Source organism: Anarhichas minor, unplaced genomic scaffold (genome assembly GCF_050575085.1).
Source record: "Anarhichas minor isolate MPS153535 unplaced genomic scaffold, ASM5057508v1 ptg000074l, whole genome shotgun sequence".
NCBI lineage: Eukaryota > Metazoa > Chordata > Actinopteri > Perciformes > Anarhichadidae > Anarhichas > Anarhichas minor.
The window spans coordinates 3,450,073-3,477,224 of NW_027466520.1; the positions used below are offsets into that span (position 1 = coordinate 3,450,073).

The 27,152-nt window shown below is 42.0% G+C and overlaps 1 protein-coding gene across 3 annotated transcripts in view; it reads right to left on the reverse strand.

The window, feature by feature from the left end:
- ralyl (RALY RNA binding protein like) overlaps window positions 1–16,340 on the reverse strand; it is a 42,036-nt gene extending 25,696 nt beyond the window's left edge. For all 3 annotated transcript variants that reach the window (XM_076080506.1, XM_076080505.1, XM_076080504.1), the window contains exon 1: window positions 16,085–16,340. In XM_076080506.1, the coding sequence (XP_075936621.1) occupies window positions 16,085–16,340 (256 nt within the window). The remainder of the gene's footprint in view (window positions 1–16,084) is intronic.
- Window positions 16,341–27,152: the final 10,812 nt, after the last annotated feature.

Below are 27,152 nucleotides of genomic sequence, written 5' to 3' on the forward strand. Positions count from 1 at the left end.
GGAGGGATGCTGCGGATGTCCAGGGGGAAGATTTTCGACATGATGGATGTAAATCTGCTCAAGCCATCACATCTCGTTGGCCAATGACTTACAGCCTCTCTTAGCTAATTAGACAGGCACTGCTTTTGGCGCTGAGTAATTGCAAACGTATCAACTGCTGCAACTGCTTAGCAGTCTGTGACAGCAAAGCCCCTCTCTTTGCCGGATACTGAGCTCACGGAGCCTCAACGACTCATTTTGTTTGGATTCGGTCCAATCTGACAGACCTGTGTCAAGGTGTCAGAAAAATACACAGACAAACCTAATCTATCAGTCTCCAAGGCTTGTTATCTGCACATTCTGTTCATTTAAATTCTCTGCATTTACAATTCCCACTCACCCACATAATCTCTGATACGCCACATAAACCAGCGCCACATTGTTCGTAATTGTTTCACGACTTAATCACTTTCTTTCTCCAAGTTCATGCTACTCAAAGGGGCATTGTGTTCAAAAATAACAGGCACCCTATTCGACACACGCACACATTGCTGCAGTTGACGAGCACATCGCCTTGAAAGCAAAAGCTGCAGGAAACCTCTCAACAGGTTTTCAGCAGCAGCTTCCCTGCGGTTCAGGCGTTGATTGAATTCCAAACTTGGGAAGGAAAATTGCACACTCTAGTGGAGAACAATCAGCATGACAGCTTCCAATTGAGAGATTTAAGGGGAACGTCTACACTAAAAATATAATTGTTATTTCTATACTGACAGATTAGTTTGAGGATTTTCTTTAAAAGCTGAACACCAGAGAGACAGATGTGGTGACAGCAGCCCTGGTGATTTTATATTCATGGGGGCATTTTCCATTTCAGCTGATTAAACCCCTATATGTAAATAAAACTCCCTCGGATACTGTGTTTTTGAGTAATCAGTGTCAGTGGGCAAACTCAAGAAGTCTATCACCTAATATTTTGCTCTAATTTGTAGTATAAAAGGATACTTTTCTGTGTTTTCACATTATGAATGCATTGTCTGAATACACAGGAACAGAACAATTTGTTGTGGGGTGGATTTAGCTTTATTCCAAAATTGCCTGGCTTTCGTTATTGGACTGTAAAATGCTGATCATTCATCCGTTTGATTCCTATTGAGGATCACATGGGATCTGACATCTACCCCAGCATGCCTTGGGCAAGAGACTGAGAACCACCTGGCAGCCAGTCTGTTACAGAGCATAAAATACAAATAGAAATGTGCTCTCAGCAGAGTGCAGATCTTTGCCAGGTGTATCTGCAACGGCCACTGAACGCTTGATTGAACGAATATAAACCAGGTCTGCACAAAGTATCAACCGCGGGCATATGAGACACATTTTTCACTCTCATGTAACAGATAAGCCCTCATTTTAATCCATGAAGCTGTCTCCGTGCAGCCAAACTGCAGTTCGCTTTGTGTAACCCTTCATGTTGGCTGTTTAACACTTCCTCTGCACAGAAACTGTCAGGCCTAGCGTGTGTTTAGTTCTATTAGCTGTTAGCTCTGTTAGCCAAACACACCGCAGGACTCTGCTGCCCACCGGCTGTTGACAGCTAACTAGCTCTCCTCCTACCAACACGAGAAGAAGCATACATACATACATGCAATTGTACTAACCCGGCGTGCAAATCAGGACTAATAACTAATAAGGACTGGGCAGAAATTAATACTATTTTCACCCATCCCTATTGTTCCAGCCTATCCAGCCGACATCCTCTTGAGTAAGACGTCATTTAGTTTGTATTTAGGCCCTAATCTGCATCATCCCTCATCCTCCTCCTTACTTCTTTCCCCTCATTTTCCCTCTCTCCTCCTCTCCCTCGCTCTGTTTTGTCTCTTTCTCTATCCATCTGTCAGGGTCAGTGGAGTGCAAACAATCACATTTAGAAGTATTCAAATGTTGAACTTGTCACAATTGCTATTCATACAGGCATTAAAGGCTGCCAAATCTAATTCAGCTCAGTGCCGAATCAGCGCCTTGGTGATTTGGAGAAACCTGATTCATACACAATAATGTCTCCTGGAAGTAATGGAGTCACAAAGGACTGAGCCATTGCCCTCTAGAAGAAAAGAGGTGGATTTTTACTTCATTTTTGATTCTACATCTGAGATCAACAAGGCTGGGATTTATTTGCTTTAAATTGGAAAGTGACACTCTTAAAGAATTATGCTCCAAGGATGACAAATGGCAGTTTTGGTTTGAGGTGAAACACAAAGTGCACATCAAATGTTGGCAGTGTTGTTAACGGATCTGCTCTCACTATTAACCTTAAATATAACTTATGGATATCTTATCAGTTATCCTTCTGTCTTTATACATATATCACAGACATGTTTAACAAAATCCAACAAGGAAAGTTCAAATCAGAAACACTTTTCAAATTTTCTTGGCTACAAAGAGTCAGATCCGTACGAGGAAACATAAGCCACAGACTTTAACTTTGTCTTGTTCCCACCACAAACTTTACATATCACTGATATAGATATGTACTTAGGTCCCATCTGTGTGTGGATGATTGTACTTGCTACATAGTGAGGTCCAAACCAAGAACCACAGAGTGAGGACATTTTTCCTCACTTCTTCAAAGGCCCGCTTGAGGGTTAAGAAGTGGTTTTAAGTTTCAGATTAATATTAGGTCCAGGCTAGGATTAGGGTTAGGCATTAAATTGTTATGGTTGAGGTTAGGGTAGTGGATAGGGACTGCATTATTTGAGGGTCCTCACAAAGATAGAAGTACAGGGATGTGTGTGTGACTGCATAACACAAAACACAGCTGGATGTGCAGATTGTTTTCATATCCGTAATACATGTGTCAAAAGCGTACCAGTCTACTGAAACACCAGGATTTTCTTCTTTCTATTAACATAAAAACACTAACAACAGGCAGATTTACACTTGAATATTTCTGTCATGGGGGGCACAGAGTTTACCATCACACACTGAACCATGCAGTTTACAGGAATAACTGTAATATAACAAAATGAAACTTAAGTGTCTTTTTATAGTCTACATTATTAACTATTTTGGCCACATCAGCATCACACCTACTGCATGTTATGTACAAGCATCTCCTCTTGTCTCCTGAAGGGGTCACTGTTGTACAAATGCATTCCAAGGATGTGATAGATTATAATGAGACAACATGTAGGTCACCAGTTGAGATAAAAAATCTGCTACGGTTCCTCTATTTATCTATCAGTTTTTAAAGTTGAAATTAATCTGTTGAAAAACACACAGAACTGACCCACATTTCCTAAAAGACAATACCAAAGACATGGGGTTTGGTTTTATAGGCTTTCACGGTTTGATTTATAAGTTGAAGTGCAGTGTAAGCCAGAACATTTGTGTGCAGATGATAATGTGGAGGAGGATTTGGGGCATTTATGTGACCCTATAGTAACTGACAATTACTGGATATCAACACATTCAATTCTAAGTCCAAGCAAGGTTGTATTAAACAAACATTGAGAGTTTTGAATTATTAATGGTGAATTGTATTGCTTATGCATACAACATGTCATTCGTAAGAGAAAGAACATGTTTTTCACTGACACAGTCTCACTTTAACGAATGCCTAATCCTAACCTTGCACATAAAAAGTCTAAAGCCTCAAACAGCCGCAAGATGATTGACTTTTCTCAGAAGTCCTCACTAAAACATGGTCCTCACAAAGAATTAAATCATGTACAAGAGCACACACACACACACACACACACACACACACACACACACACACACACACACACACACACACACACACACACACACACACACACACACACACACACAGTAACGTATGACTGCAGCACTTTGCAAACAAGTTAAACTATAAAATAATTTCTTCATCTCAGACACATGCATAAAAAAACATCTCTTCACATCTGTTCATGCATATTTATTTAAAACAAACAAACTTTATGTGCACTAAATCTGATCAACTTTATCAACGTAATGATATGTTATGCCCCTCTGCTTCCAGGCCTTCAATATGAAAAAAACCTGGATCAAAATCCAGACTTGTCCACAGTTTTTAGAAGGTCACACACATTTCCTCTCAACAGCAAAAAAGGCAATTTAACAAACTTAAAACAATTAGAGAGGAATTCATTTAATAAAATAGTAATTTAGGGAGAAGCACATACATCTGGGAGGCATGACTGCAGCTTACTGTATTGGTTGTGACGGTCACAAATGGTAATAACTGCTGTGAACCACAGTGTGGTGCTCAGTGACCATACAGTGAAAAAGGGCTGTTTAACACACACACACACACACACACACACACACACACTGCTGACTCCATGATCTTCATTTACTCCAAGTATGGGGAGACGAGACTGACACTGTCGTGACCCATCATCTCAAACCAAATGAACACTTGATGAATTTCCCCTTTTGTTATAACAAGCGCTCGTCTCTGCCAAGGCTCAAATTCCATCTGACAGGACGGCTCCCACAACTCAAAGTAATGAAGGCAGCCCATCTTCCCCTGTTAGATGAGGTGCATAAATACAGACACAGCTCATTAATAATTCTGTCACACAGGTAGGCATACGGGGGAGAAAAAAAAGGCGACACACTTTTAAAGCTCAAGCACTCCGAGTCCCAGAAGGACCCCTGAGGTATGTTCACATGGTGTACCCTGAAAACTAAGATGCTTCAGACCTTGGTAGTCCACAAGGATCCTGCTTTTCTTCATCCATCTTTCATATATTACATTTAAAGTTTTGGTCATATCCCACTTTGTATTTACCAACAAATGTTCCTCCTTTTATAAAACGATTAGTCGTTCATCACTTCTTACGTCTTCGCCATGGCTACAGGCTAATAGGGATGTGTGTGAACAAGCCATGAGGAGTTGTCAAGGTCAGGCATGCACTTCAAGCCAGCTGCTATCTATTGAAGACAACCCCTCCCTGTGCGTATAAAGCTGCCGCTTGTCAATTATTCCTCGGAGACACGGAGCAGACAGCTGCACGTTATGCTTCCTCTCCCTTTAAACAGCCGCAGTAGACGTTTGGTCGTCCTGACGGCTCGGTGCAGCGTGCACCTTTCTATCCGGCATCTCTTATCCAAAGGGAAGTTCACTGAGCGAGCAGGCGGTTCAGTGTTTTAATCAAATCCTCACAGAATATGCAAAAAAAAAAAAAAAATGTGTCTTGAAGATTTTGCATAAAGAGGTCAAATCAGGTAGAAGGCATTATGCCGTACTGATTTCCTTAATTAAATCCATACCGGTTCACAAAGGAGGAGACAGATAAAAGGAGAAGAAGCTGAGTTTGAGAAAAGAGTTTTGAGATAAGTGAGGTTGTGCGAAAAGGGCTGTAAAAAAATATCAGGACAATGTACCAGATGTTTGGTTTAATCGCTGTATATTCAATTAGACTTGTGTTTGCATGTGGGTCTTTTGTCTGTGTCCTCTCAGTGGCGGAATAATCCTCGTAGCGGCTCCTCCCCTCCCCGAAATAGCACAGTAGCTGGAGGTCTAAGAAGGCCAAGTGGCCAGTTTTGTCATGCACCGGTGATCTAAACAGTGCTCCGAGTACCTCGGGATGGTTATGGGCCGACTGTAAACGGTGTCTGGATGGTGTCAGAGAGGTTACTCCTGGCTGCAGCTAATGCAAAGTGTTGACTGCAATAAACTTGAGGTAGTTAACCGCCATAATGCTCAGCGTGACCTTTTACCGGACAGCGGAGCCCGAGGGCTGGGTCCGGTCCTCCAGCTGGGAGACGGCGCTCCACAGCTAACGACGGGGATGCGATGACTCACAAAGGCCCTCAGATTTGTGGCGTAATTGGCAAATAGGCCTCGTGAGTAAGAGGACGCCGGAACGAGGAAGGGCGGAGGCAAAGTAGCGTGAGAAAGAGCGAGGAGACGGAGGGAGGATGAATGCGGAGTGAAATAAGGAAAAATGTGAGAGGAAAAGGAAACACTTGAGAGAGCATGAGATCGCTCCGGGTGAGGTTATGGGCTGTTTTTAATGTTATTTTGTTTGTACTGTCCGTCTTCATTCGGGTGGGGGCAGCGGGGGGGGGGGAACTCCCCTGTGAGTCTGTCAGAGTGATTCCTAATTCACACATTAAGCGTAGGGGGGGGGGGGGTGGTTAGAGTCAGAGGGTCTACACTGCACAGCCCTGTGAGCAGGGGTCCTCGGAAACCCTCCGGGGTGGCAGTAATTATCACAGCATGTGTAATCACAAGTCACACAGCATTTCTCACACAATACGTCACCTTTCATCGCCCGGATTCCTCTTTTGTCATTCCGCCCGAGGAGCAGGATCGACAATTACGGGGTGAATTAAGAAACAGACATGACTGACTGGATCAATTGTTGTGGGAGTGTTAAAGGGCAGGTTTTCCATTCTTGGGGTCTGTCTTAAGAACGTCTTGTCTGTTTAGCTGGAGCTCCGTGGAAAGGTCGCACTGCAGTGGTCTCTGTCATAGCAAGACTGCACACCTGACACACACACACACACACACACACACGGCTTTCCTACTGAAGTATTATCTCCCAGCATGCACAAGTAGAGCATCTGTAGGAACACTAATCCGACACAAAAGCCTCATTACTCTTGATAGACATTGCTGGGATGTGGGGGGTGCGACAGAAAACAACTGTTCGGATCGTATCATTGTTTTAAGTCGCAGATCGAAGCAGGAGATAGAAAAATGGAGCAAATATATCTTTGTGAGATGCCCCAATCAGGGTTTTTATTGCTGCCAATTCCAAATATGTTGTCATATCATAAACATGCGTATCTAGTAAAGATTTACTTATATGAAAGCCTGAATCTTGAATGTCAAAAAAATGATCCGTTCATTCAAAGCCGTCCCGTCTGCATCAGCATGCCCTAGATGTGAATCTAAGCTCTCTGTAGTAAACAGGCCTATCTGATTATGCACGGGGAACAATTATCCAACTCCGTTCTTCTTCAGTGGGCCAAAGCCACTTCCCCTTGCTGCCTGGGCCTCTCGCTCTCTTCCTAGACGGATGTAATATTAATGAACAGATCTCAGCCAGGATGCTTGTTAGGCTTCAAGATATCCTATTTCTCGCTGCCCCCACTGTTCACCTCAGACTGGGCCTCCACCAGTTTATTTACTAACTGAGAAGAAGGGACAGCAGCTTCAGGGATCCTCCTCGACCCGACAAAGGAAAGTTGTGTAGCCTTGGAGTCCGAGGTGGCTGGTCGGTCAGATGGAAGAGATGAAGACAGGGATGCAGATGGATGTGCCCTTTACTTCCTGACTCATGTCGGCATGAATGTTATATTTCAGGTCTTGTCACCGGTACAGAGGTAAGGAAAGAAATCACTTTACCTTAAAAACTGATTAATTGACTTGTAGTGTTTCCCTTAAATTAATGTGTTTTGTATATTGGATTTAACTTCTCACACACCCCACAGCTGAATATAATGACCTTATAAAAACCTAATATGTAGAAAAGTAATGAAGTAATAACCGCTCTCTCACACAGTGGGCTTGCACCTTTGCTGAAGGTGACAACATACATATAAATGACCATAAAGCATTGAAATATGGCCCGAGGGTCTCCATTAACCACATCAGGGTTTAAGTAGAGTTGCCCTTTTCAAAAATGGCTTGTCTGCATTTTTTAACGTGATGCGAGACTCTGTCGCTCCGCTTTCAAGAACACCGACAGTGTTGTTTGTTCCAAGAAGACTTTGATTGTCTTCCTCATTAGCGGCCTTTCATCTGTGCCAGATCACAGAAGATTTCCTGTTTCTGTTTAATTTATGCAAAAAGAAAGCACCATCTCAATTGGAATACACAAATCTAATTAAAATCAACGCAGTTGCATGAGCTACCGTGTCATCCGCGTACATGTATCACAGAGAACATCATTCATCATTAATTAGTTGAAAAAATAAGTCGGTTTTCTGAGTATCGATGGCCACATTGTTGCACATATTTTACAGCCACAACAATCTCAGCTGCTGTGAGCTGTTAGTCGTTGTATGAACACTTGTCAATCAACTTTTTAAGGGATAAGGTTTGATTCTTTTTGTTGTTGTTTACTTTTGTGGATCATGCAATCCACTGGACATCCACTGGGATGCTCAGAGTGGATACTACAGTTTTGCTTGTGCTGAGGAAGCAGGTTTCTTTGTTTTGCTTAAGGGCACTTTGACACCAGCACACTGCCCTGCACCATGGTTGTGATTTCTTTATGCGATACAATATCAACTGGCCTGTTGCTCAGTGGCAGAGCGGAAGAAACTGATTAAACTAATTTAGCTCATATTAATACCGACACTGTGATGCAATACAAATGTTTGTCTCTAAACAAAATGTACGGTGAAGCGATTCCGGTGTGTTTTAGCTCCATTTTAAGAGTTTCAACGATTTTCAGGATAATATTGCGAATAGCAATTGTTTAGGCCAAGATAATCGTCACATGACATTTTCACATGGTGCCATGCCTACTCCACACGCTCAGGTTTCTGCACTGCTCCGACTCACAGCTCAGTGCTTCTCTGCCTTCTGAACCCAGGTTTCTAATCAGAGAATTAGCTTCAGCTTCCCCTGCCAAAATCCACACGGTAATCCATCTCACTTTGTCCACACTGTGGCTCATGACCCACTAAAGCATTTGTCAGTATGCTTGAAAGAGAGCGGGGGATAGAGAGAGAGAGAGACAATAAGAGATCCTGGCCGGGGAAATGTGCTTTCCTGGTTTCCTGGGTGGTTTTATTAAAGCCTATTAGTTGCACAATGACACTCTTTAAATTTCTCCCGTATTGTTTCCACAAAAAGAAACACGTTCTTATATCCGATACATTATGGCTCAGATAAATCCTCGGCTGTGCTGTACCGTCGATGTTATTGTACGACTGTGAGCCTGCACACTGCTCCTGTGCCTGCTGTTATGGATGCCTTTGTCGAGTGCTGGGTCAGGCCAACTGTGCATTCCACGTCCGGCGCGGTCTCTCAGAGCGTGATTAATGAGGGAGGAGACGAACAACCAGGGTGCATTCTAATCACCATCAAGGACAAGGAGAGATATGGAAAGGAGGGGAGAAAGGGAATAAGAGAGCAAGGAGACAGATCATGTATTGATACAGTTTGTGTGGAGCGTCGAGGTTGAAATCCTTCTCTGAGAGAGGCACAAACCTGAATTCTCGAGCATTTCCCATCTGCAAGCACACAGAACCCCCACATACGAGCACACACGCATGCTCAGACACACTGAATACTCTCACAGCCTCAGCAGCAAACACGGGGACATGAAAGACACAGAGGAGGCCTTATGGGGTTAGCTTTGGCAAGGCTCAGTCCGATGGATCAGGGAGAATTGGCCCATCCAGTTGCATACTGCAATACCCATAAGGCCTCTCACTCATGACTGTTCATGCCTCTAAACCTGGCTCTCTAAATAAAGTTACTGAGCTGTGCAGTTATTGTAGACATAGTTGGAATTATCTATGCAAATTTCAAACCGAACGCGAGCCTGTGAATACTAATGGTGAATGAGAGAAAGAGAATTACAGAAGCCAGGTGGAGAAAATGCAAGAGGATTGGTTTGGATAGACATTAAAGAAAAAAAAATCCCCCTCGGGTATTCACTTATAACGTTAAGCCTCTGATATTCATAGCAACATTGAAGGAGTTGCAAGTATTTTGTGAGAAAGTGTTGCAATTTACTTAAAAGGTACCTTCGTTTTTTTCCAACTTTTATCCTTTTTTCTCGTGTTTAAGTGACTTATGGAGGCAACAAATCCTCTGCACTTTTAATTCTTGCAGGCCGACAACAAACTCTCACTCAGAGCAATAGTCGGACGTTTTGGGGAACATTTCTTGCTGAAAAGAGAAGATTGATATTGTATTGTCTATCAAAGTCTTGTGGAACAATCTGTTTGACTGTATTTGATCAATTATGAGGCATTTCAGATCACACCACTGTCAACAACGTTTTTCCCGCCACATATGTCGTACGATTGTCAACTTCCAAATGGGACAACCCACTATCCCACAGTACAAAAGGAATTTAAGAGAATAAGAAACTTTTACGCCATCAAAGTCCATTGTAGGAGTGACTGGGAATATTCCCAAATTACATCGCAGCAACTGTATTTGGCCACTTATCAACAAGAATACAACATATGCCATATTTTGTAAGAGCACAAACACTACCTTTACATACTACACACCTGTCTCTGCTCAATGCTCCCCTTCTTCCCAATATACCTCTGTGTCTGTGTTCTGTGCTCCTTGCTATGCATCATGTTTGCCCAAAACGACGATTGATGGCAGTGCCACTGCTTTTGTAATCCGCTTAGGATAGATTTTGCATCTAAATCACTTTATTATTTATGTGCCTAACTCATGCCAATGCCCTTTGGAGGCGGTATGATTGGTGATCCATCACACATTATCCTTCACTGTGGACATTAATATTGTAATGGGATGGACCTTCAGCATGACACTTCCAGGTGGAAGGGAAAGCCGATCTTTTGGGGGTCAGGCTGCTCAGAGTCAACAGAGGGAAGATTATCTGGTGTGCTTGCTTTCAGACAGACTCTCCAGAGATGTTGTTACTTGGCCCTCGCTCTGCTATTAACCTCTCCTCCCTTCTCCACAGAAGCTTGTATCTTCATACATGGCCATGTCTTACAAAATTGTCACTCTTTCATTGTCCTTTTCCATCAGGGCTTCAATCGCCGCCTGCCAATCACACGCTTCTGCTGCCTACAGCAGACACAGACGAGCACGCGGTGCCATTAACACCTCTGTAGATGAGAAAAACAAGAAAAGAGAGATCTTCATCTCGCCACATAGAGGGCAAGAGTGATATGCATGGCAAAGTATTTGATGCAAACAATGCTACAATTCTAACTCTTTCTAGAATCCGAGACGACTTTCAAACGCCTGAGTTAGATTTTATTTAGCTGCAAAGCATATGTGTCGTGTACTGTGTTGTATACATGTAGATCTGGAGACTCAGCAGTGCAGTGGTCAGGTTTGGTCATGCTGGGACAGCTCAGGGCAAAAACAATCTGTCACTCTTTGACTCTGCGGCGGCCCACTGAGCCCACCGGAGAGCAGGGCCATGGAGATACAGCAGACAGATCTCAGTGGGTGAAGGAGGAAAACTGCTCGGATGCATTTGAGTTTCATGGATGCCAGCAATCATCATGTCACCGTGTTCCTCGGTCAGCTTTTAGCCGGAGGGAAGAGAACACACAACAACAACGCGTGAGAGGTAGAGATGTTTGTAGCGGGGGGGCTCAGGAGGTCGTCCACTGATCGGAAGACCGGCGGTTCAATCCCCGGCTCCTCCAGTCAGCTTGTGGAAGTGTCGTTGGGCAAGATACTGAACCCCAAATTGCACCCAAAGGCTGTGCCATCTGTATGTGTGTGTGTGAACTAGCATTTAGATAAGATGCCGATGGGCAAGGTCTCGTATGGCAGCCTCTGCCTTCAGTGTATTAATGTGCGTGTGTGAATGTTAACATGTAGTGTAAAGCGCTTCGAGTAGTTAAAAGACTAGAAAGGCCAGAGCAGCCGACCTCACATGGCTGTGATACTTATTGTGAGCTTCATCAACATGAGGTCTAATCAGTCAGAATAACTGAGAACACCTACAGTATGTGTGAACTAATATTGGATAATGGCGACAAATCCCCAGGAAAATCCCTGAAAACTAAATTAAAGACTAAAATGTATTGATTTCATAGCCAATAGCTCTGGAGAGAGGTTTCACATGTAATCTAATGTATCCTAATTTCGGAATCGTGGCGCAGTGGAGGCAGTGGTCAGTGTATTTCTGCTGCATTGCTGCTTGCTTGTATATTCTGTATAACATTGTTGAACCTCCTCTTTACGTTGCTCTACATGTAGTTAAACTTGTGAATTTTTCCTGCTCAATCCGCTCCTCCATAGAAGTTACATTTTTCCATTTCTTAGCGATTTGTTACCGGTTAAATGTTCGCGGAAGTGCTCCCCTAGTGACCCTGTTAATAAGCAACCATGACAACACATTAGTCCTTCTCTTCAAATGGGGAGTGACACTGAGTGCAAAGGAATTAGTCGTCAAAGCGGTGCAACAATCAGATTGCTTGATTTCAGCTACCCGTTTTCCAAAGATTTGTCTACTTAATCTTATTAATTGCGACAGCGTCTGGCTTTGAGTGTTTCAGCACCATGCAGGAAGATGGAGGTGTTCATGTGGAGTGCTTTTAGAGGAATTTCTTCTTGCTCGTAACTCTGACTTGCGTAGAGACACTGCCATCCAGAATAGCACAGCTATTTAGTAATGATTGCTGTGCTCACAATCCTCGATGTGAACCGCTATCCATAGATAGGGTAATGGAGCATCCACTTTTTTTCACTGAGCGGAGGGGGGGGAGGAAGATGCTGCCAGCTGTGCTATAATAGAATTTTTGCATTTGTTCATCAGCTGTTTTTCATCCATACTCTGTGACAGTCTTATCTTCTGTGGCGGCGGCAGGCTATGACCCTTGACGCTTGTGTCATTGAGTGCAGAGATTAGTCATCACTGGTGCAGCAGCTGAGGTGGATCCTTGTAGTCGTACTATGATGTGATTATTCCACTGACCTCTTCTGCAGTGACCACTGCCAGCAGAAAACCAAGCTTTTCAAAACGCACCTCTGCCTCCACAACAACATGCTCTGCTTCTCTTTATGTGGTTCTCTGGGTGATCTCAGCAGCCAATGGTGGTTGTAACACACACCTAACACATCTGACTGCAGTTCCTCCATAACAATATTTACTCACCTACAGATGTGATCTCTGAGTTTGATCTTGCAGGCAACAACCCTTCAATGAAACAGGAAGACAGATCCTTTGCGGAGGTCATTCCTCCACTACAAATCATTATGTGGCTGAGTCATCCCTTCGCCACGCTAATATAAAAAGCATCAGCTCGAGAGGTTGAGACCGAGGGTGTCCTTAATTGTCAATTAAGGATGTATCTCGCAGTCATACTCTTGCCGCATGACTTGTAGATCGAGTGATGGCATGGTGATGGCATGGGTTGCATTGCTGCGAGGTCAGTTGGAACGACGATGCTTTCGATCATGTCTGCTTACTCAACCAAAAGCGAGCAATCACCCGTGAAGGGAGTCAAATAATTTGCAGAAAAGTAAGAAATAACTCAGTGACACCGTCAATATGGATACGGTATAGTGCTCAGTGATGGTTTCGGCTCTGATTGGCGATGGTCCTGGTTGTGAGTTAGTTTAAATGACTGATGCGTTTTTTTGCTAATCAAAACATTCATAGTGCCAAATATGAAACTAATGAAAGAAGCAAAAACACGATAACCGCCATTTATCAGGCAAACAGAGCTCTTTGTTTCTTGCTGTTGTCTTTTCCATCCTTCATCCATTGTTGCAGTGATATCAGATCAAAAAAAACACGTCTTAGCATCGCATTTGTTGGGGGTGGAAAGGTTAGATTTCATACCTGTCCAAACAGGCAGGCCTTCATAAAACAGCCATCATCTTTACAATAGGACAGCAAAGGATAGGTCTCTCAGCAGCCAGATGGATTTTCGAAGAGGCTGGGACAGTCGAGTTGGCTTATTGTTTTGATGTTTAGGTTGATAAATGTAGTCTAGAAAGAAAAGGTAGACCGATAACCTGTCCTGTTGATGCAGAGGAGACACAACAACCTCTAAATACAATGACTTTTTTATGACTTTTATCGACATTCTATACTATGACTTCCTTGTCTTCCTCTGCAGTATGGACCAGGTGATGATTGCAACTCTCCCACTGAAAACCAGTCCCCATCCGGTCCGGGAACTCCCATCGTGGCCTCAGACCGGTCACCAAGTTACGAGCTAAGAAGACTTGAAACTAGAAAATGCATTTCCTGCAGAAAATGCATTGGAAACAGCAGCAGCAGTAATCCCATTTGGAGTGTGGGAAGAGACTCAGCGGTGATTTATCTGTGTTTACATGTGAGATTATGGCCATAGTTATTGCCTTACAGTGGGTAGAGGACGTCAGGCCAGAGAGAGTGGTGATTGCATTAGACTCATGTGCAGTGGAAATTTATCATATTGTTCTTTTAGTTATAACTTGTTTCGCTTAAACCTGAACATATGCAGACGAGGCCAACCAGACATTTAAACCCTAATAATAAATGTCAACATATCAAAGGTATTTTCATGTCTGGCTTGATGTAGCGTCATCCTGATCTCACCACTTAACCCTCTTCCCACGAATACAATACCAAGGCTGGGACCTTGGCCTTGGTGGATGCATCAGCAGACAGGGGAGGAGGAGGACATCTGTGAAGGGTGGGGGGGAGATAAGATAATGTGCATATATACTCTATTAAACTATTCCTTGTTGTTAGACCTCTGAACCATCTGTGGGGAAAGAGCTCTATCCATTGAGCTGAATTATTATTAGTGTCTGTTCAATAAATACATCTGGTGGGTGTCCCACTTCCATCGTACTTCCTGCTTTCTTACAGTGCAGATGCTTTGCTGCTTGCTCTTGCCTCTGCTTCCATTTTACTGCTAATGTTCACTGTTCTTGTTTTTCTTCTTGTTTTTATTGCCAAATATGTCACATATATCACTCTTCAATGTTTGAGTGAAGACGAATCCAGAAAGTCATCGAGCTATTTGGGTTGTTAGCTAATGCTAACCAGCAGCTAAGCTAAAGCTAAGTAGCAGCAAGATGCCTCCCTTCTCCACGGATGACTACCACAAACTCCTGCAGAAGAACAAAAATCCAACAACTAGAAGTAAACGTGGAGGTAAATGGACTGTGTGGGAATGATACAACTTTACCATGGACTCAAAACATTGGACAAACGCAAGCTAAGACGCAGCTAACTAGCACCGCCAGGCCTACCAAGAAACAGGAGGAGAGAGCAGATAATGAATCTTCAAATGGTAGTCCTCCCTGGAACTCTCTCGGTGCAAAGCCGAAGAGGAAATCATACCTTCAGGAAGTGGAAGGACGACTAACGGGCAAAGCCCAGCGCCCTGAGATTTGTGATGCGACTAGCTGGCCTGCACTATACCACACAGGCAGAACTCCTCCTCAACCCCTGCACTCAGCCGGATAACGTTTTTATCATCACTCTGCTGGGTGAGCTTGGTGTACCACTGTGTGGAGTTACAAAGTCATAGCCTAGATGCTAACTACCAACTCTGTTCATATTCCACATCCACATAATAATCCATTCCAGTTACTCTATACTTCCATCATGCTCTGCTCCCTTTGATCGTCTCCTGCTGATATTTTTAACTGTGTTACATACTGACAGCCAGTGATGCACTCTTTGCACTCTGAACCTCAGGTTCCCTAGTTGAAACACCAAACAAGTTTCAAATACTTAAATCAAAAGGTCTGTTGCCTGCAGTCTTATCCAGTCGTGGTTATTTTAAAATCACGTAAAGCAGTAGTGTCTAGGAATGAGCTGTATCTTCGCAATTTAACCCCAGGCTTCACAAAGATGGGTTTAACAAGATAATGCCCAAGACAACATTCTTCAAATACAAACCTAATATGGATTGAGCAAAACTAATGTGAATAAAAGACATTTCACAGCCAACTTCCACAAAAGCAACCCATTATAAAGCGTATGGACAATAGAAAAATCGAGACTTGCACAGAATGTTGCATCCCTTGCCACTTAACAACTGCTGCTCTAAGATGTGTGTCTCAAGAACTTTGACATACTTTTTGCAAGCTGCTGCCTGGTAAATGTTAAAAATCAAAACTGTGCTTACATTCACTAGTGGATCATTTAACGGATTCAGCAGGGATTTTCTCCAGAACAGCGTGACAGCAAACACAGACACTTCACCATTTAGGAGCCCAGGGAGACTCTAAACTAAAAGTCTGAGAGATGCCCCAGGCATTTTGTGTTCCCAAGAGATACAATCCATTCCTCTAGCAAAGAACAGGCTTTAACGAAACATTCTGTAATTCAAGGTGAAAGTTTTTCGTGAAGTGACATAGAGACTGTATCTTGCTGGCCCTTCATGAGTTCATCTGCAATGCAAGTAAATGCAGAAAACTCTCACTAAAGAGTGAAAAAGAGAAAAGACTCACCAAGAGGCTGTCCAGCGATGATACGGGCATATTCTCCCGCCACAGCTGCTCGGGCGTTCCTCTCTTGCAAATACTGTACGAAGGCGTAACCTTTGTGCACAGAGCAACCCACTATCTTGCCGTACTTGGCGAAGATGACCTCTATGTCGGTCTTCTTGACGATGGTTGTGTTGAGGTTGCCGATAAAGACTCTGGAGTTTAGGGAGCGCGGGTCATTCTTGTTGGTCACGTTGCTGGTCTGGAGTTTACCAGTCATTCTCCTCCAGTTGCCCTCCTGGGACACAGACAGAGGGGGGGGAGGGGAGGACATAGCTTTAGAGGTTTGGGGCAGGCTAACTCCAGCTAATACTGCTAAACACTATAAAACCCCTTGGTTTATTATCATTCAATAAGACATTATGAAATAAATAATTATATTGTAAGTAATATGAATAAACTACTAAATTATTAAATTATTTAAGGAACCCTAAAATGTGTAATTTTATCATTCTCATTTTCATGCCCCCAGCCTCCCACTAGGCCCACTAACCAACCACCTTACCAGCTAACTCCTGCTGGTTAGAGAAAACACAGAGAAACAGTGTATATTTTTGCTCATCCTAGTTGTGTGCCTTTGATAAACACCTTTCAAATCACAACATTACCAAGAATTAACTACCTAACTGCTGCTATTAACATTGGCTCTTTACTTTGGCTAGTTAGCCGGGGAGGTACTGTAGGTAGCTTGTTCAGAAAGCAACATCTACTACTTTACCACATTTAGCATGTTAGCTCCGGTTAACTACAGCGCCAACGATGTCAAAGTGCTGAGCCAACTAGCTTCTGCTGTAAATAAACACTAGACACATACAAAATGTTTTAATTAACTTTACAAGGCTTCTCAAGAATTTATTGGCTTATTTATAGGTTTCATTTTAGTCTATCCATTCAGATTATTATTTACTTCACAATGTCTTATTTTTGTATTTAATACTGAACACTTTGGGGCTTCATAAAACACAAGGTCAGTACATAAATTAGTTGGAATCTAAATCTAATTATTTTAAACAGACACTTTTTTTGTTGTTGATGAAGGCTTTTATTAATGAAGGGTTACCTTATCTCATTTATGAACAAGGTCATCGGCCAGTCAGCTGCTTACCTAAGCGACATTTTGTTCATGGTTGAAATGCTACCCCTGGATGGATGAGTGGGAGAACTAGAATGAACAACAATATGTGAATGCCGCAGCAGCTTCCTCTGCTTTGTGACAAACCAAACACAGTAGCTGTCAGTGGGAAAGCTTTGCTATCTCAATACCCATATTGTTGCATCCCTAATGCTTTGTGTGCCGTTTCACTGATCACAGAATGCGGAGGCTGTAATTCATGCTACAGTTTAATTCAGACTTTTTTTGTGCTGTCAAGTTATTGACGCACATTACCCTCGGCTTTTGTAGGCCTCCATTACAATTATTCCGAAGTGACCTTTTTCTTCACCTGAATGTTAGTTTTTATGAAAGATGATTGGCTGCAGAAACCGAGAAATTATAACTCCCAAGGATAGGATGCACTGTTGAACAATATATATATATATATATATATATTCTGTATTTAATGCCAGCATAAAGAAGATGGATATGTGAATAGATCCTACATAGTATTTCCTATTGATTTTCTTTTTTTATACACACACATGATTTACTCTTTATAGCAGTAGAAATCCAGGGTTTCACAACAGTTTACATTACCTAATGGATTACACTTTGTGCATTGAATGATGTAAAATATTGTGAAGAAAACACTGAATATTCAATATTTGCCTCCTCCGAGTCTCTGTCCCTGACACACCATGATAACAACTATTCAGCTTTGAGAGGAAGAACCTGAATAATGGATCCAATCCTCAGTAAATGGGATTAGTTACCAAGGTAACACTGATGTTGTTGGAATATTGCATGGACACACACACACTGCACACGTTTTGTCACAGGCAGTCTTTCCTTTTCCATTGCAAGAGGCTGTAGAACCTCAGAGCTGAGCCTCTCTGCCTTGACACTGTGGCCTCTTATCTTCACGATTACACAATGTAGTTTTATTGTGAAGTGCTACACTATAATGGGTTTATTCAGCTAATTATAGCAGGGATTATGTTGAAAATTATGCGATTCTCAAACTGGAGTGATGGCTACATTCCACCGCAAGGTCGCTCTCTTTGTACCGACAGTAGATGATGAGGAAACTGACCAGTCATCCAGGAAATGCGAGAGAAGCCATGTGATTCGCAGAGAGATATTCTTCTGTCAGGAATCCATTACACCTGAGACTAAGATCATGCTAGACATTCGGCTGCCCATTCATGGATAAACACATCATTATTTCACTTGGCTGCACATGCTTTTAGCATTAAATCACGTACAGTATATGTTTCTACGCCTGACTAACCCACATCCACTGTCTGTGACATTCCGCTGTTTACAGTGCTGCATTGGCGTGTGTTTGTTTCTGCACGTGGGTGTGTGTGGGAATAAAACTGCTGCTCGCCATCTCTCAAGTGGCCTTGACATTTATCAGCGGCGAACACTGGAAATTAATCTGGAGCCGGCACACACACACACACATACATGTGCTAACTTAAATGAGCTCCACAATGGCCACCTAATGGTAGTTTAAGCCCACAGTCTGACACCCATCCCATATTGGTGTCCGTGGACAGGTCAGGGAACATGACAAATCAGTGGAGAAGCGTTAGATTGCCTCTCTCCTCAGATAAATCAGGAGTGGGTAGCGGTCACAGAGCCCTTTTACCACTCCTTACTGTTATATTTCATGTTGTCTTCTCTGTTGTTTTCTTTAGAGCAGGACACTAATTTATTCCATCAGTGGTTTTCCTGCTGACCTTGCCGTTTAGTTTATTTACAACCTCCATTAAGCTTCTCATCCTATGAGGTGATAGCGTCATGAGAAGAAACATGGGGAAGCTACACAGGAAGTGAGAGAGCGAGAGGAGTGTAATTGACAAAATAATTGTTCCGAAGACTTAAAGTTTGTTATAAAAAAAAAGTACAAAGAAGAGCTCGGAAATGCCGTCTACAAATGGCTTTTAGAGGAAAATTGATGACCTGGTGTTCAAAGCCCCGCTCTTTAAAAATGATTACAGCTTCTACAGCACTGCCTTTTTGTCAGTAAAGAGCAGGAGACAGTTAAGTCTTCATTTTCGCTTTCATGCCAATGTGGTCCTGTCACAATAGGTGTCACATTTTTCAAAAGGTGGATGTTTCCTTTTGGAAAGAAACACTTTGCTCTTGTTGCATTACAGAGAATCCTGGCATGCCTCGGCTTTAATTCGGTATGAATATTGAAAAAATGCGTAGTATTCGGAGCAGAAAAAGCACCAAGGTCAGGGTGTTGACAGCACTGTTGGGACAGTGGTTGGATGAAAGACAGGCTTTAGTAGAGAAGACCCATGTTCTGGATTTGTATTTTATTCGGTAACGCAGTGCGCCTTGGTAGACAGGCTCTTAAAAGGTTGTTGTTTGGTTCCGGCCACCTGCCTGATTTATAGACATTTTTTTTCACGGAGGGAGGGATCTCATCGAATTGATTTCTTCTGTAATTTCCCACCACTCCACCACTGTACATTTCTCTTCGCCATGCCTCAGCCACTCTGCTCTGATTGTTGCCAAGGCAGCTCGACGGACTGAGGAGAGGCTGGAGAAGCTGCTCAGTGAGACAGAACAGAGAAAGGTATAGCCTGATACACCTTTTCCAACGGTGTTGCTGCCATGTACTGCAGAGGTGGAATAATTGCTTTATGGACTCCTTCCATTTATATCTCGTCTCAAAACGTGTCTCTCTGTCGGTGAAAGCAATGGCAACAACCGAGAAAATAAATTCCCTCAATTTGTAAATCAATGCTGCTATTTGTATTGTAGGCTGCAGAGCATTTCTGTGCTGCAACCAGCCATAAATTTGTGCACTATTTTTGTGAAAGAGGGCGAAGCTGTTCTGCCCCCAAAGACAAACTGCAGTCACAGCTTTTTGTCTGATTTGAAGGGAAAATAAATTTGATTTAATATGAAGCCGATAGTGGACAATTAACTGCCATATCCACGATTCTACCTGCACCTTGAAAAACGAGTTTGGTCTTCAAGATAAATCTAATTTCCCTCCACATTTTCAATCTGCTGCCCTTTGGCTTTATGAGTCAAAGTATAAAGTGTTGGACTGGAATTCAACTCAGTAAGTAGACAGCTACAGCAAAGAGGGTCTATAAAAGGAAGCGAAACAACTGTAATTCTGCCCGCCAAGAGTGCTTGAAGCGCTGTAAAAGCATAAATGACTTACACTGATTGGGATATTTACACAGCATCACTATTTACGACTATCACAAGCTGAGGGATTCTATTTTTCAGAGCAACACAGAAAATAATCTCTTGTGTTGAGGGTTTTTATTTTTCCAGGCCTATAATAATGTGATGTGACATCAAGGGTTGTGTGCTTTTGTACAGTACCATCAACCTTAGAACCCAAGCTGAAGCGTCTTGAATAATCATCTTCCATGCTCGTTTTAGAAGAATATACAGTACAACACAGTGAGACAGCGCACAGCTTTTATTATTCCTCGTATTGATTTTCTCTATTGTTTCGCTTTTTTTGATTGGTACCTTTTATCCGTTTATGCCATTTTCTCTTTTAGATAATTAAGTTAAATTTGTGTTAATGGAGGAGCTAGAAGTGACTCATTTCCAGCTGCAGCAGGCAGTTTTTTTCAGCATAAAAGCTCAGAAAAACACACTGTATGCTACCTGCCCAGTACCAAATGGCAGACTGACAAAGCTACCAACAAGCTATGTAACATATTGGAGCATTTGAAAGCTAAAGAAACTACAGCGAAAGAGATCAAATAAGAGCTAAAAAGGAGAGTGAACATTGGACTGACATTAGCCAGGTGGTCAGAAACAACGCCAAACAAAATGCTAGCGTTTCTCCGTTTCTGCTAACCATGAAGGTAGGTCACCGTTTTCTAACACATATCAACTTTGTAACGTGATAATATGTCAGAGTTGTCTTTACAGCATGTCATATATTATATGGCAATGCAAGTTATAAAATAATTTTTAAGGCTAAGAGCTTGGTAGCATCAGTGCAAACTAACACGAACACTTTTGCTGATGTCATGACACTGCTTGTCTAGTAGGCCTCAGTATGCATCATGGACACATTTTTAATGAGCAAGCTTCAATATTTTTGTAAACCGGTGAGAGCATATTCCAAAAGGTTAAAAATATTAATGTTTGATGTCTTCTTGTTCTCACGAATCACAAGCTTTAGTCACTCACTTTTCCTCTAGCTTGCATTTAATGGTGCTGTACTTTGATAAAGGGCCAGTATGTAGATTAAGTGACATCTAGTTGATGTGATTATACACTTAGGAAAACATCGTTGTGAAAATTATATTCAATTTCTGCTAATACACTTCTGCACAATGGGTCTTTAATTGAGCGTTCATTAAGGGAATAATAATTGAGGGATGTGTTCTCCTTGTTTCTTCGGCAATACTGCTAGTGACACTACCTTTTAATAACTTAATATACTACATTTATGAACAGAAAAGGTGTTTTTCATATTCTTGAGAATACTCTTTAACTTGAGTGGTTTAATGTGCACTTATGGTCTAGAGAGAAAGACTATACCGTATGTACCTTATACATTTTATCACAGTCTTTCTCAGCCTCCTCTTACACCTGCAGCAAACCTCATTTCACTACAAATAGTGACTATACGCTTTGCAGCCCCAACCTCTTTTTTTTCTTCTTTCCAAACTCTGTTTCAGAAAATAAATTAACTATCAGAAAGCCTGGAGCAAAGAGGCAATTAGCTACGATGCAAATGGAGCCAGTTGGCCCTCATTCACCTGCAGTGGGGAAATGGGTAAAATGAGGTGGGAGGAAACCCGTGTGCGCCGAGGCACGGCAGACATGGGATGATACACGAGGGGAATTTGTTTTTTGTCCAGGGGGAGTCGGCTGTTTGTGACGGACAGGGGAACACTTCAAGTGCAATGACAAGATTTCATTTCTTCCAATGGCAGTATACAGCTGCGCAGAGTTGAAACTAATCCAGTCAAACACAGCGAGCTGTTGGGCGCAGAATAGATCAATCTCTCTTAATCCAATTTGATGGGTTAGTATGGCAGCGGGGTGTTTTATGACACATTGTTTTTAAAGTTTCCTCTCCGCTGTAGAACGTAACTCCGCGGGATATTTTAAAGGCTTTCTCTACTCTGTGCAGTGAAATATCCCCATCTTCACAAAATGAGCAATCAGACAAATAGCATCTGTTTTTGATTCATCAAACATAATCAGGGTGTTTATGAGCACGTCGGTCTTATAGCAACACTAAAGCAGTGGTGGAGGACCATTGCAATCCTTCGATTTAGTACAAGACAACAAATTAAACACACTCGAGGTCAGGTGGCACTGTGTTTAACCATTCTACATACGGTTGGCTACGATAGCGATGCCTCATGTTGAATGCAACTGATTATCTCTGAGATCTATGTGGTGGGGTGTAAATGAAGGATCACGAAATAGAAATGGGAAAGTCCCAGCGCAAAGTGAAGCACACTCTCCTGGGAATAAACAGAAAATGAACCTTAAAAACTAACTCCATTTCCTCTCAAACTCAATTTTCTTCAACTTTCATGCCTATTGCATTCACTTTAACGCTCCATTTTTAAAACTAATACTTGGCTTTACGGCAGTTAATTCTTTCATGAGCTGCAGACTGATATATGATTATGTTCATCTACTGTATCACTATTATATACACACTGATACCAGAAGTATCATAAGACTATAACTATGACTGCAGTAACCGTAACTCTAAGACACTTGCAAACTTTGCATGCCATTTTGGCAAAATTATGTTAGACAAATGTAATATCCAGTGTGTATAAAACTAGATACTGCAAACTGACTGTATACCAGCTAGACTGCTCTGTGTTCGTCCGTTGATAACCTGGGATAAAAAAATGTTTTTTTACTGATAAGTTAATATCACTAACTACACTAACTTTGTCCGTCTACTGCCAAAACCAAAACCGTAAAGTGGCAAACTCTATAGAGTCGGGTGATTATTGTCTTTGGGCTTATTACTACGGGAGACCTCTTCCTCCACATACAAGTAGTCATGTGATCTGGTGTTAATATGAAAATGTTGCATACAGTAGAAACACCACACAAGCATTTCATTAAATGTCAACAGGACAAAACAATTGGACATATGGGACACTGCTGTCCTGACTTTTGCCACTTGCTTACTACGACTATTCTGCAAATGGATATCGTATCTGCTGCAGTTACATTATAACTAATAATGACCCTAACCCTAACCCTAATAAACGACAAATGTAAAATGGCCTAACTGACACCAATGTGTTAAAATGTGCTAAAATGTAGTAGAGGTATGCTTTGATTTGGTTGGGACTAATGTACTTGTTCGTTGACCGTTCTGCTCTCCTCATTAAATCTGGATGTGTCATCATTAGCGCTCCAAGTTGCAGCTGGGACAAATTTTTAATGGGGGCAAATTAGCATTTATTAACATCTACTCTGCAGGAGAAGTAAAACAAAGCCCCAACTCTTCATTACGAGTATCAATCTACACTTTAAAGAGTGTGCTGAAATACACAAACTGCAGCCCTGGCTTCAGTTTCTAAAACTGTCATGTAGCCAAACAGCGTGTTTTGTCAGAGTAAGGGACATTGCATTTAATCTTGTTCTCCGCTCACACAATTAACAGTTTGCAGAAGGATATCTCTTATTTATGGGCGCCCCTGTGCGCCGGGCTGTGCTCAATAGGCTGTATTGTAAGAGGATGACAGGCCAATTTTTTGGGCTTCAAAGGCTTGGCAACAGCTCAGTGGAATTTAAATGACCTTAAAATCCACAGCTTTCATTTATGGAGTTATTATGCAGGAGAGTGGGAATATTATCTGTACGGTGTCATCACAATAAGCACATTTTTCAAAGTCTGTGCACTTTGCTCCTATTGTGGACTATGCGTATGAATGGTGTGTGTTCTGTTTTTGATTCCATGAGGTTATAGGGACGATATATTTGGCATCGCCTCTTCTCTGGTGGTGTTGCACAGAGGGGCTGGTCGGCCATCTGTAGCCTTGCCATGACCTGTGTGTCAGCAGAGGCCTCGCCCAGCAGCAGCTGCCCTTGCCTGTAGCACCCGCCTGTCGTTTTGAAACCGTTTCACGAGAAGACGCTTGCCCATCTCCCTCCTCGGGTTTGTGTATATCCGCTGGTGGTGAAGTGCAGCTGCCCCGATCACGTGCTCACACCTCTAGCAACACCATCAATCAAGCCACCGGAAATTCATTAATTTCATATTGTGGAAAACAGCCAGAGAGAGTCAGCCTACACATGCAGAGTTGGCCAAGAAGTTTTGGCTATGGCTGTTCTTTACGTGGCCATCAGGCTTCAATGAGCAGGTTTTTCCTGCTTTGCTGTTTCGAATGTCAGTTTCATTTCATCATCATTTTGCCTGCCAAGTGCAAAATGAATGCAGAGTTTATTCTAGTCATTCATTGCCAGAAATAAACATCTCAGAAGTATTGGTATTCAGGACTGTGGGTAAGTCATTTCACACAATTACAACTTTTTCAATCCACTTGTTGGTCAAACAGGGCAACCTGAAATATGTAAATATAACATGGGAAAGTATCCACGTAGTTTCCTGTGAACTCCCAAAGAGGAAGATGCTTATCACAGAAAACAGCTTTGACAGTGGAGCGTGAAGGGACCTACGTATGCCGGAGACATTGGTTTGAAACACCCCTCAGATGGACTTTGATGATACAAATCTCCATCATGTCATGTTGATGCCTGTGACTGCGCCCTCCTCTTATTGCCAGACTAAATGTTCAAAAGGTAGCACAAACTTTGTGTAACGCATTGACAAGAAAAAAAACAAAAAACACATGCATCGCAAAACTTCAAAGAATCCCCAACACTTCAAAAGCTTCTTCATGGTTCGGTGACTAATCTTCAAAGTCATGCCAGGGATTGAGCCGATAGTGCCGCTGTGTATAGCAGGTACAAACATCCTTGTCAGCGCCACTGAGGTGTGAGGTGTAGAGAAAGGGAGAGGAGATAAAACCGAAAGCTAATTGAGACAAAGTCTGTCCCTCGCCTGTGTGAAACACAAAGCCCCTGGCTGAAGACATTTGGTAATTACAACTGCCAGAGAAATCAGTCAAATGAGTACGGCATTAGAGGTTGCAGCCAAGCATTAAAGTAAATTGGGGAATCAATGGTGATCCAGGAGGTTTATTCCAGTCAGTTTTCTGTAGATCTATCACAGTAATCTCAAGATAAAAATGTTATGCCTTGACAGGAATACCTGCTACAAACGTAATAACTTCTCTTTCTGCAACTGTTCAGTCAATGGATGTATCCTTTGACCACGAGACGATGAAATAACTCGCCACTAAATTACTTTAGCAGTTATTGGGACTTTTAACGGCTGTGCGCTTTGTCCCAGCTTGAGTGGTACCGCAAATAAAATCTCCTCTGTGACTGTCTGTGTTTATAGTGAGTGGTAAATCAATGGTGAGTTACTGGTTGATGCAAATACTGTAAAGATGTACTCCTTTAAATTTCAGTTCTGGGCAATTTCACCAAGAAATAAGTAAAGACATTCTGTAACATTTATTGTGGTGGATTTTGATAAACAGTTTTTCCAAATTCATTAATGTTAAGATATTCAAGCTCTTGAAGATGTAGTGTGTAGAATCTGGTGGAATGTAGCGGTGAGGTTGCAGAGTGCAACCAACTCAAACTTCACCCGTGTGCCAAGCGCGTGGGAGGAAATGTGACTGGTCCTCTCTGGAGACAGTGTTTTGTTTGTCCATCCAGGGCTACTGTAGAAACATATAGCGCACTCCGTGAAGAGGTCCTGCTCCCTATGTAGACTCATTCTAAGGCATCAAAAACACAACGATTATTATTTTTAGTCGATTATACACTTAAGAAAACATACTTATTAATATACACCCCCTTCATGTTACACACTGGCCCTTTAATTCACATAAAAAAAGTGTTTTTCAGCTGTAGAGGAGGCAGACTTTCTGTGCAGGACTTCTACGAAAGACATGCACCGCTCTTGTATTTTGTCCAATATAAAATATAAAATACAAGAAAAATGGTGAATGTGACAAAGTCTCTTGAACGACTAAATAACAAGTGGTGTTGTCTACATTGTGTGGATTGTGCGCATGATGCAACTTTTGTCTTCCAGTGCCTGCATGTAGTTTCCTGAATCCCATTCATTAGCGACAGACTCCACTAGTCACAATATAAACCACTGTATGGAGATGTCATTACTCAATGCAAATACATTTAATGCTGATTGCTAAACATTGTATATATATATATATATATATATATATATATATATATATATATACACACACACACAGTATATATACACAGTATATATAGTGTATCAAAAAGGGGCTTCATATAAAAGAAAATCTTTAGGGTTAGACATTATACAACAATATCATCAACGGTTTGTATGATATCCAAAAAAGTCATTCCTCATTATTCGTGCGTTCTCCTACAAATGTCTAGCAACACGTGTCAATTTCAGCTCGTAACGTGTATACAGGCTTTTTAAAACTAACGTCAGGCTTCACAGGAAACAACTTGGTTAGGTTTAGCCAACAAATCTATAGTTACGTTTAAGAAAAAATATCGTAGTTTGATTAAAAATTACTACGGAAGTTATGTGACAAATAAATCAATGTTTACGTTTGGTAAGACGGGACACGAACGGCGGACTCCCCTGTCGCCCATGTCTTCTCACCATCCACTGCGACCTCCTCGTTACGTGGACTTTGACGCTCTTTGCACTTCCTGGTCCATGACTACGTGTTTTACATACCAGTTGATTTTGTAGGATACAGTATGTACAAATTACAGTGCACTTTTCGTAGGTACAAACAGTGTAAGAACAGCATGCATACAATCATACCCGAGCACAATAAATATGAGCCACTACATGTAGATAAT